The sequence below is a fragment of the Juglans microcarpa x Juglans regia genome, chromosome 3D, assembly GCF_004785595.1.
Source record: "Juglans microcarpa x Juglans regia isolate MS1-56 chromosome 3D, Jm3101_v1.0, whole genome shotgun sequence".
NCBI classification, from domain to species: domain Eukaryota; kingdom Viridiplantae; phylum Streptophyta; class Magnoliopsida; order Fagales; family Juglandaceae; genus Juglans; species Juglans microcarpa x Juglans regia.
The window spans coordinates 21,363,354-21,375,578 of record NC_054598.1 but is presented as its reverse complement, the minus strand read 5'-3'; the positions used below and the strand labels follow the sequence as shown (position 1 = coordinate 21,375,578).

General features: G+C 39.5%; 1 protein-coding gene across 1 annotated transcript; it reads left to right on the top strand.

Annotated features, from left to right (window-relative positions):
* Positions 1 to 10,324: 10,324 nt before the first annotated feature.
* Positions 10,325 to 11,618, top strand: LOC121255128. Its single transcript, XM_041155409.1, has 3 exons — positions 10,325 to 10,469; positions 10,999 to 11,162; positions 11,235 to 11,618. The coding sequence occupies exons 1-3, from the start codon at positions 10,325 to 10,327 to the stop codon at positions 11,616 to 11,618; spliced, it is 693 nt and encodes a 230-aa protein (XP_041011343.1).
* Positions 11,619 to 12,225: the final 607 nt, after the last annotated feature.

Sequence of the window (12,225 nt, the reverse complement as noted above, 5' to 3'; positions counted from 1 at the left end):
GCGAACCAAATCATCCCAATCACTCAAACAAATGGAGGGCACTTGAACTTTTGATATAGCAAAATCACTTTCACAACAATTAGCATGTAGTTGTTTGGTTGCCTAATAGCTATTCCAGTTCAAGGATCCAAGACTAGAGACAACACTAAGAGCTTGCTTGAGTCTAGACAAAGTGCGGCGAAGATGAATAACCTTGTCTGCTAGATGAGAAAAGCCAAGAGGCTGCTGCTTATAGAATTCTTCACTCGGATCATCGTTAAGGAAGGCATTCTTGACATCCATTTGAAAAAAAGACCAATGATGAGAGGCAACAACAACCAAAAGAGTATGGACATAAAATAGACAATCAACATGAGCGAAGGTCTCTTCATAATCTATACTGAACTCTTGAGTAAATCCTCTGGCCACAAGTCAAGCCTTGTTGCTATCAATAGTACCATAAAAGGACTTCTTAATTTTAAAGATCTCCTTAGACCCCATAATAGACTAGCTAAGAGACGAGTCAACCAGGTCCAAAATATGATTCTTGGATAAAGCATCAAGTTCCAATTTTATCATAGTTTGCCAAAGAAGGTTAGTTGAAGCCTCATGATAAAAGTGAGGTTCATGCAAGACAGTTAAATCATGAAAACAATGAAAATCACGAAGATGTGTAGAGGTCTTAAGGGTGGAACGACAAAGGTTTGGAAGTGGATGGTCTACGGGATCAAAAACTAGATGTAATCATGGATTCAAGTGGGATGGTATCAAGATCATCAGATATGTGTGGTTCAAACGAGTAAGAGTTTGGTAAGATAGAAGGAGGAGGCGATGAAGAAATGTGTGTCAATGTAAAAAGGTGGAAAGGCTAGCATGTGGAACTTGCTAACTTTGTTGAACAACCAATGCTTCTAGAAGACTTCATGACAACAAATTTTGAGATGGCTTGACAAGGGATCATAACGCCTGTAGCCTTTTTGTTCAATCCCATATCCAAGATAGCAACACAATGGAGAACGAGGCTCGGTTTTGGTGTACTCATGCGATTGGAGTAAAACCAAATAGGCAAAACCAAAGATGTGTGAGTGGTGATAAGTGGGAAGGGAGCCAAATCACCTTCTATAAAGAATATTATTATCAAGAACTAGAGAAGGCGTCCTATTAATGATGTAGAAAACCGTAAGAGACATTTTGTGATGCTCGCAAGCTTCGCTTGGGATCTGGCGAAGCGTGAAAGTTTCGGAACATGAAATGTAAAGTTACATACCGCATTCATGACAATTAAGGATGCAATGCACCTAACATGCATATAACAATATGCAATATTTGCAATGGATAATTTATTTTAGCAATACACAATGTACCAGAAGTACTATATCCAAAAAATATAAACATACTTCATATTTCCATAACAAACAAATATCCAAAATGTTACGACACTTGTTCATCATGTATGTAACAAACTAAGTACTGGAGATAGCTTTATATAAATATAGATTTGAAATAAAAACTACTGTACTAAATCGCTGAGCCGTTCATGCTGCTCGACTATGATATCTAAAATCATATCCAAAAAGTGAAGAACTAATGCTATTAACTCCTCGTCGCACTGTGGTCTACTCGACCTTATCTAGTCTACCATGCATGGGTTCTCCAAATCCTGACATGTCGTCTACCATTTCGGAGAGAATGGTAGTTGAGAATATCAAGTGAGATTTGTTTACAAATCTCAACAAGTAAACTACTAAGCTACTAAGAGTATACATATGCATGCATGACATGTTTGCATCATGAAATGAACTTGAACATATGTGACATTACTTGGCAAATAGCGTGACATGTACTTGACTTGAAAATAACAAGACTGCACATGGACATAACATAACTTGACTAAATTGAACATAACATAACTTGACATGAACGTGACATAAACATGAGACCTTGTTCAACATATACATGGTTGATTAAAAGTGAAACTACGGATGCTCCACGACTCCACAAGGGTTGTGTGCTCTTGTCGGTATCGCATCACATCATAGGCATTTGCGCCAACTTTGAGGGTTTGGAAACCAGGTTTAGGGTTTCAGCCATCACATGAGATTTAGGATTTTGGTTGGATTCCAATGGTTTGGGGTTTCATGAGGGTTGAAACCCTCTTTAGTTGATCAAATAATATTTTGGTTGATCGGAATAGTATTTCGCAAAAGTGGCATGATCACATGACTTGATTTACCCATCATTTCATCGCACTTCAATCTCCATGTGACAAGTGTCCTAATACAATTTATATGAGTAGCTAGGATTGTAGCATGTGTCTAACCAAAAAGTAATCCTAGTCATTCTAAGTGGATATGGAAATCCTACATGACGATTTGACAACTGTTTGAAACGATTGCCACGAGGCACTCTCACGGGTGTTACTATTCACCCAAAAAATTTCAAAATTTTTTATTGTACTATAAAATCTTAAATATTCCTACGAGTCTAATGGTAAAATTTGTTTCGCAAAATTCGACTCCTAAGTGCCTAGATTAAATAAAAAGACATTGTCGGCTACTATTCATCCAGAAAGCTAGAAACGTATTATTGCATTGTAAAATCTTCAATATTCATCCATGGTTAATGGTGCAATTCGTTTCTCCAACTTATTCTCCTAAGTGCCTTAAATAAATAAAAAGGTAACTTAGTCACCATAGTGGATTGAGATCTGATTATGATGACATACTAAAACCTAACTGGTCGTTCGATTTGTGAAACCTTTTCGAAATTTCACGACGTTTGTAAGGTATAAAGAAATTAATCCATTGAATTTCTTTAGGGTTGTTACATCCTACCCTCCTAAAAATAAGATTTTGTCCCCGAAATCTAAACGCATGTGCATAATATAACTACTAACGCATAAAAGGAAAAGATAATACTCACCAAGTCTACTACCCATCGATAGACATAAATTCGCTAGGCAATGTGGGTGGAGATGAGTTGGGCTCCACTAAAGTGGTATGCTGAGGCAGATTGTATAGCATGTCGTTGTTGGAATCGTACACTATATTGGTGAAATGCCCAAGGTCAATATGCTGCTTGACCTCCTCATCATCATCACCATCGGATATAAGCCTCTATGCGAGTAGTCATCCTTGATGAGTAGACGACATCGATGATCCTGATGTTTTAGGCTTAGGATCGACAATGCGCTCCCCGGCTGCACAGCTAGACTCCGCCTCGTCAAATGGTCTCTTAGCATGGAAGTTGTCTCTATCAATGCGTGTTGATGGGTGGCGGGGTGGAAATCACTCCTCATGGGGAAGGGCCCTCCACTCAAATCCCTTGTCGTCGCTATTAATATCGATGAAGTGGGTGCAATGGAGCTTCCACTTCTCCATGGCCTACCAATTGGCAACAATTTGCCTATCTAACTCCATGAGCCGCCTCCTATGGCACTCCTCTCTCATCTCTCTAACCCGTTGTGTGGAAAGTATGGACTTTTGCCCAGTCTTCCTATCTCATACTATGAAAGCTGCAAAAGTTAGAGTCGATGATTGAGAAAAAATTCTCACAGAACAATCATATGTGGGGCATAACAAATCTTAGGTGAACATACTTTATTTGATATCCAAACAAATAAAGTACAAAACTGACTAATGCAATGCAACCTCGTACAAAATAGTAAATACAAAAATCGGTTGAGCTGTGTTCACAAACAAAATAAAAACTATACTACTTGGCTTTCATATCATCTTCTTTCTCTCAAGTTGCTTCCTAAATGTTATTATTTTACCATAGTACCTTTACTAGTGGAATGTTGCAGTTACGCAATTCCTTCTCATTTCAATAAATGATCTGCACTAGTCTTTCCTCATAGGTCAAGTTAGGTTGCAAAGGTATACTCTCGGGGATCTATGCTTGCTAGCGTCTGATCCCCAAAACTTATTTTCAAAGAGGACACATGAAACACATTATGAATTCCATAAAACTCAGTTGAAAAATGCAGACGGTACACAACTGGTCCCACTTTCTCCAAGACCTCATATAGTCCCACGCATCTCGGACTTAACTTTTTCTTAATGCTGAATCAGGTTACTCATTTCATAGGTGACACCTTCACATACCCAATCTCAGACTTCAAAATCTAGATTCATTCTTCTGTTGTCTGTGTAACTCTTCTGCTAAATTTACGTTGTTCTTATCCTTTATCTCTTGTTGGACTTTCGGTCCAATCACCTTATTTTTTCTGACTTCATCCCAATACAACGAGGATCTGTACTTTCTTCCATATAGAGTTTCAAAGGGCACCATCTGATTGGTAGTCTGAAAGCTGTTGTTGTAAGCGAACTCTACCAGAGGTAGATGCTTCTCCCAATTTCATTCATGCTCCATAACACAGGCCCTAAGCATGTCTTCCAGAGTCTATATCGTCCTCTTGGTCTATCCGTCTGTTTGAGAATGATAGGCACTGCTAAATTTCAAACTAGTGCCCATCAAACTCTACCAAAATCAAAATGTGAAACAAGGGTCTCTGTCTAACACGATCGTTTTTGGTACTCTGTGTAGTCAGACTATCTTTGACAAACAATCCCTTGTCAATCTTTCCAAAGAATATGTATTCTTGATGGGTATAAAGTGGGCACTTTTAGTTAGTCGATCAACTATCACCATATAGTATTATTCCCAGATATATTTCTTGGAAAACCCACCATAAAATCTATCAAGATATCTTCGCACTTCCATTATGGGATCGACAGCTGTAAAACACGTGCCGACTTCTAATGCTCCTACCTTGACAAGCCTACAGATAGAATATTTGTTCACAAATTCTTCCATATCCTTCTTCATTCCATCCCACCAGAAATGACATTTCAGATCCTGGTATATCTTTGTACTACCAGGATGGGCTGTATAGGGAGTGATATGAGCCTCCCTCAATATCCTATCTCTTAACTTCTGGTCGGCTGGAATCACTTTCTGATCTTTGTGATATAGGGTCCCGTCTTCTCAGACCCCGAAGTCTTTTTGCCGTTCAGACTTCTCGATTATGCTGATGACTTCCATTAGTTTGTTGTCATCTCTCTGATGGTTCTTCAGTTCTTCCCAATCCAACGGGACAAACTCTGGGACTGAGGACCTCCTGACTAAGGTCTCTAATCAACAGGCTCATCGTACTATCCAAAAGAGATCCCACTTTTGATGATGAAGCAGACGAATCTTTAGTTCTCTCTTGCAACTTAAAGCATCTGCTACCACATTGCCCTCCCATGGTAGACTTTATGTCATACTGATAATCTCTAATCAACTCCATCTTCTCTGCCTCATATTCAGGTTATTTTGCTCAAAAAGGTACTTAAAGCTCTTGTGATCTATAAACATTTCACACTTTTCACCAAACAAGTAATGTCTCTAAATTTTCATAACAAAAACCACGATAGCTAACTTCAAGTCATAAGTAGGATAATTCTGCTCATGATTCTTCAATTGACATGAAGCATAGGTAACTACTCGTCCTTCCTACATCAGTGCACATCTGAGTCATGCTTTCAATGCATCGCTATATACCACATAAGGCTTACAAGGCTCTAGCAGTTTAAGTGTTGGTGCGGTTGTAAGCCTCTTCTTCAACTCAAGAAAACTCATCTCAAACTTATCGCTCTAAATAAACTTCGCATCTTTCTTGGCTAGGGTGGTAAGTGATCTAGAAAAACTGGAGAAACCTTCCATGAACCTTCTATAATAACCAGTCAATCCCAAGAAACTATAAATCTTATGTACACTAGTCGGCCTCTGCCAATTCATCACTGTTTCAATCTTACTGAGATCAATTGCTACTCCTCCACTGGAAATAACATGACCCAAGAACTTCACTTCTCGAAGCCAAAAGTCACACTCACTGAGTTTCGCATACAACTTCTGATCGTTGAGTATGGTTAGAGCCATGCTTAGGTGACTTCTATGCTCTGCTCTGCTCTGCTCTTTGAATAGATTAGGATGTCATCAAGGAATTTCACAACAAAACCATACATGTAAGGTCTAAATATTTTGTTTATCATATCCATAAATGCAACTAGAGCATTGGTTAACACAAAAGGTATCACTGAAAACTCACAGTTGTCATACCATGTCCTAAAAGCAGTTTTCGACAACTCCTATTCTCTAACCTTCAACTGATGGTATCCAGATCCCTAATCTATCTTCGAAAACATTGATGCTCCTTGCAGTTGATCTAGTAGGTCATTCAAAAGAAGGATCGATGTTTTGTCCGGTGATTTAGGGCGATTTGCGTAACCGTTGCTAACTGTTGTCTGATACGGTTTGATTGCTTTCCTCTCTCGTTTCTACGAGTAAAGTCTTTGTTGCCTGTCTTTGTGCAGGCTGTTTTTTGTTATTTTCTCTTGCATTATGGCTGATGAGTTGGAAGATCTTTGTGGAAAATTATTGCTTATGGAAATGGAGGAAGAGGTTATTGACGTCGAAGCGGATGTATTGCAAACAAACATGGTTCAGGGTGAAAGGTGTTTGATTGTTCAGATATTGACCTCTAAATATTATAATAGAGAGGCTTTCAAACAAATGTTAAGACGAGTGTGGCGCCCGAGTAAGTCCATGAAATTGCAGGATTTGAGTTCATGGTTTATTATCGCTAAATTTGATGATCACAAGGACAAAGATAGGGTGCTGAGGGATGGGCCTTGGGCTTTTGATAAATAGTTGATTTTGCTGAAAGAATTTGATGGCTCCCTACAAATGCATAGTCTGCACTTAACTGAGGCGGTATTCTGGATACGTCTACATGGTCTACCATTAATGGGACGGAATGAAACGGTAGGGAGGATGGTTGGTGGCGCATGTGGCAGAGTCATAAAAGTGGATTTGTCAAATGGCGAAGTTGAATGGGGTGAGTTTATGCGTATTTGTGTCTGTGTGCATGTGTCCAAACCTTTGATGCAGGGAAAAAAGATTCGGCTAGGATTGAATGGTCCTTACTGGATTTGATTTTCCTATGAACGATTACCGGATTTCTGTTATATATGCGGTAAGATTGGACATGCATATAGGGATTGTGAACAGTGGGGGAATGCTACAGAACATGGGGGAAACTTTCCTTATGGCCAGTGGTTGCGGAGTGCAAGTCGTGGCAGTAAAGCCTTCGATCAGGGCAACCGTCATCGTCCTCGGTGGATCCACCACACTTGGCAGTTAACAAAGATGGGAGGACTGAGACTGGAGCAGTCATTGGGGAAGTTATGGAGGGATTGGTAACTGAAGCAACTGCAATTGTATATGTTGAACAATCATGCACGGAGGTTATGAAGCTAAATGATGGCCATGTCTTAGGGGAAATTGCTACTGCCACTTCCAAATCAAAAGTCATGGCAGGTGTATTGCACTAGTCAGGGAAAGGGAAAGTTGGAGCGAGGATGGTTGTTGAGGAAGACGATGTGCAAGGTGTTGTTCTCGGGAGGCTGGGCTCTTTTTCTCAATTGGGCCAGGAGCTTCATCATTCTTTGGGTGTTCTGAAGGCACTTTGTCTTTTTCTTCTCATTCCTCGAGCTGTGTCAAACGAAGGAGCGAGAATAGTGGTTTAGCGTTGGGTGCGAAAAAGGGCAGGCTTCACCTTTAGGATGTTGTTGAGGGTGACCTACATGAAATTCCAATTCAAGTATCGACAGAGGCTAGATCCTAGCCCTACCAACAACCATGAAAATCTTATGTTGGAATTCCCATGGGCTTGGGAACCCACAGGGAGTTCGAGCACTTTGTGATCTGATCACGAGAGAAGATCCCGATCTTGTGTTTCTTTATGAGACTAAGATGCGTGCACAAGCAATGGCCATTTGTAAGTATAAATTCGGCTTTATCAATTGTTTCTCTGTTGACTGTGTGGGGCGCAGTGGGGGTTTATCTTTGTTGTGGAAGAAGGAAATTTCTGTTTCGATTAGATCTTTCTCCCGATACCTTATAGATGCTTGTATTCAAGGATCTAACTTGGCTGAGTGGCGTTTTACGGGTGTTTATGGGCACCCTGATGCTAGTAGTAGATATCTTACTTGGAATCTCTTGAGGACACTATGTTCTTCTGCTTGTGGTCCATGGCTAGTGGGCTGGGGGGGGGGGATTTCAATGAGGTATTATATTTGCATGAGAAAAGAGGGGGAACGCTACGACCCTATGCTCAACTTGAGAATTTTAGAGTTGTGATGGAAGATTGTGCATTGCAGGATTTGGGCTTTCAGGGACCAAGATTTACATGGTGTAATGGAAGAAGTGACCTGGAGAGAGTTAGTGAAAGACTAGATAGGTTTGTGGGAAACCAACAATTGTCGAAAGTCTTTCCTCAAGCAAGGGTTAGCCAAGGTGTTATTGCCCATTCAGATCACCTGCCAATTTTCTTTGAGATTGAGTTACCTTTAATAAGAGGAAAACACCCAAAAAATTTAGGTTTGAGGCAATGTGAGTTAGAGAGGAAAAATGTGAACAGATTATTGAGAGGGAATGGGCAGTGCTCTGAATAGTAACAAGATGGAGGATGTCTCAAAGTTGATTAAAGGATGTGGGAGGGAACTTGATGTTTGGAATAGGTCTTCTTTTGGATATGTGCATGAGAAATTGGCTAAAGCAAGAAGGAGACTGAAGGACCTGCAACACTTAGAAGCTATCTGTCCGGATTCAGATGGAGTTAATGAGGCAAGAAAGGAAGTTCATGCATGGCTGGAAAGGGAGGAGGTGATGTGGAGACAAAGGTCTCGGGTTCAACGGCTAAAAGATGGAGACCAAAATACACAGTTTTTTCATTCACAAGCAAGCCAAAGGAGGAAGAGAAACATGATTCGGAGTTTAAAAGATGAGAAAGGAGTTTGGCTTGAGGGAGAGGAAAGGGATTCTCTTGTAACTAATTTTTTCAAAGACTTATTTGCTTCTTCTTTGCAGGGTGGTCAAGATGAAGTTTTGAGATGTGTTGATCAAAGAGTCACTACTAAAATGAATGCAAAGCTTACTAGACCTTATGCTGCAAAGGAGGTTAAGTTCGCTTTGGATCAAATGCACCCAACAAAGGCTCTAGGCTCGGATGGAATGTCCGCCCTATTTTACCAATCCTATTGGCATATTGTGGGAGATTCTGTTACTGCAGCAGTTTTGGATTCACTAAATATTGGTATGCTACCCTGAGATGTTAATCATACTTTAATTATTTTGATTCCTAAGAAAAAAGCTTGTGCGCAAGTTTCTGACTTCCGACCTATAAGTTTATGCAATGTAATTTATAAGTTGGTTTCTAAAGTCATTATGAGCAGATTGAAAGTCTTCTTGCCTTCTGTTATATCAGAATCTCACTGTGCATTTGTGAAGGGTTGTGAAGGGGTATATGTCTCTAAAGTTAGATATGAGCAAGGCATACGATAGAGTGGAGTGGATTTTCTTGGAAAAAAATAATGAAGAAAATGGGCTTTGCTAACACTTTTGTGGACTTGGTTATGACTTGTGTTAAAACTATCTCGTTTTCTGTCTTGATCAATGGTGCTACTCATGGTCCTATAATTCCTAGTAGGGGACTAAGGCAAGGGGATCCACTATCCCCTTACGTATTTCTTCTATGTACTGAGGGGTTAATTGCTCTTCTCAAGGAGGCTGAATGTGAGCAGTTGTTAAAAGGGATTAGAGTGTGTAGAGGAGCCCCTATGATTACACACTTACTTTTTGCAGATGATAGTATCATTTTCTGCAAAGCTGATGGTGAAACTACTAGGCATCTGCAAAGTGTTTTGGAAAAATATGAGGTAGCTTCTAGACAGAAAATTAATAGAGACAAAAGAACTATGGTTTTTTCTAAGAATGTAGCCGCTACTAAGCAAAGAGAGTTGTTGGATTTATGGGGGGTGAGAAGATACCAGCAATACGATACATATTTGGGTTTGCGTTGGGAGGTCAAAAACCAAAGCTTTTGAAAGTATTAAAAAACGAGTTTGGAATAAGTTTCAGAGTTACTAAGAAAAACTACTCTCACAAGGAGGGAGAGAAATTTTGATTAAAGAAGTTGCCCTTTCTATTCCCACTTACGCAATGAGTTGCTTCATGCTTCCGTTGAGATTATGCCATGATCTTGAAGGGATGATGGCTAGATTCTAGTGGGGTCAACGAAGCAATGAGAAAAAAATCCATTGGTTGAGTTAGCAAAAGCTTATGTGTCTAAATTCAAAGGGGGGATGGGATTCAAAGAGTTGCATGCTTTTAATGTCTCTATTAGCTAAACAAGGATGAAAACTGTTACAGGGTGGAAATTATTTACTACAGAAAACTTTCAAGGCAAAATACTATCCAAATGATTTTTTTTAGTCAAAACTGGGAGTAAACCCTTCATATGTATGGAGGGGGATTTATGCAAGGAAGAAATGGCTTAAAGAGGGATGCAGATTCAGAGTGGGGTCTGGTGAGCATATTTGGATTTGGAAAGATCCTTGGGTTCCAGGTTTCAGTATTTTACAACTTGAGATTCATGGAAATAGGTAGGTGGATATTGATGAGGATGTTACAGTTGATACTATTGTGGATTTCTCTACTAATTCTTGGAAAAGACAATCTATCTAAGCTCTCTTCAATCCAATTGTGGCTGATAATATCCTCAAGATCAGATTATCAGCACTGCCAACCAATGATAGGTGGATATGGGTGTGGAATCTAGTAGAAGGTTTTCTGTGAGGAGTGTGTATAGGCTGATTTAATAGCAAAATGCCAACATGTGTGGTGAAAGCTCAGCAATGATGTAGGATAAAAAATTATGGAAGTAGTTGTGGCAGGTGCAAGTTCCTAGAAAAATCAAAACATTTGCTTGGAAGGCATGCAAAGATATACTTCCAACACTTACTAACCTGAGGAAGAAAAAAGTAGTGGTGGCGGATGGGTGTTGTCTTTGTAGGGAACCTGCTGAAGATGTTACTCATGCACTATTGCACTGTCCCTCTATACAAGCAATATGGAACATGTACCTTTTCTTTCTACAAAATTGTTCTATGCCTATGAATTTTTTGGGTACAGTCAGATCTGTTATGCAATTTGGTACTGAATCTGATTTCACTTGGTTGTTTGTATTAAGTTGGGGTATTTGGTTTCGACGTAATAAAATGCAAATGGAACAGATGGTGTTAGACCCTATGGATAGTGCAGGCCATGCTTTATCTCTTCATAAGGCCTTTTCTGAGGTTAGAAGGGTTACCTCTGCTGATGTGAGGAACTCTTATAGATGACAGCCTCCTCCTACTGGGTGTTTTAAGGTCAATATTGATGGTGCAATTTTTAGTGACAAGAGAAAGGCTAGTGTTGGTGTAGTGCTGAGGGATACTCATGGTAAGATAGTGATGGTAGCTACTAAAGTTGAATTTGAAGTAGAAAGGCCTACTACAATCGAACTGCTTGCAGTTCTGAGGGGCTTGCAATTATGCTTGCCTTTGGGAATACCTAATTTAGTGGTGGAGTCTGATTGTTTGCCTTTAGTTCAGCAACTCCAAGCTAATGTAGGTGGAGAGGATTCCTACACACCAAATGGAAACTTGATTGCAGAGGCTAGGCAATTACTGTCTCAGTTCCAACAAATTCAAGTTGTACATGTCTCTAGATGGGGAAATGGGGTGGCCCACACTTTGGCAAGACATGCTTAGAATGTATCTGATATTAATGTGTGGTGGGAGCATGTTCCTGCTTTTGTTCATCAAGCCTTATGGTTTGATAAGACGTCACTGTAATGTGTTTCTAATGGAAGTTTGTTTGTTTATAAAAAAAGAAAAAAAGATCTAGTAGGTCATCAATTCGAGGTAACATTAACTTTTTCTTTATTGTCACCTTGTTCAACTCCTTGTAGTCAATGCACATCCCCATTGAGCCATCTTTCTTCTCCACGAATAGCACGAGTGCACCCTACATAAAGAATTGGGACGAATAAACCCCTTCTCTAGCAGTTCCTCCAATTGTGCCTTGAGCTTCTTCAACTTCGCGAGAGCCATGCAATATGGTGCCCAGTGCGTTGGAGCCATCTCATGTGCCAATTCAAATCCAAACTCAAGCCTCATTTGGTTACACAAATGAGTTTAGATCAAATGAGAAATTTGATAATAGTAGTAAGATAATTTGTAAATAGTAGTAAAATAATTTTAGTTAAGATATTTTATGAGATTTTGGAAAAGGAAAGAGAAAAAGTTGAATAAAAATATTATAAAATTTGTTAGAATATAACTTTTAATATTATTTTTGTTTCAAGACTTTTTGTTA

What these genes read in the sequence shown, in the direction of transcription:
- LOC121255128 (XM_041155409.1), top strand. Translation starts at nt 10,325, where the DNA reads ATGTATGGAGGGGGATTTATGCAAGGAAGAAATGGCTTAAAGAGGGAT. An exon ending in CTTGAGATTCATGGAAATAG is followed by an intron (nt 10,470 to 10,998) that starts GTAGGTGGATAT and finishes TTTTGGGTACAG; the next exon opens with TCAGATCTGTTATGCAATTT. An exon ending in TTCATAAGGCCTTTTCTGAG is followed by an intron (nt 11,163 to 11,234) that starts GTTAGAAGGGTT and finishes GGGTGTTTTAAG; the next exon opens with GTCAATATTGATGGTGCAAT.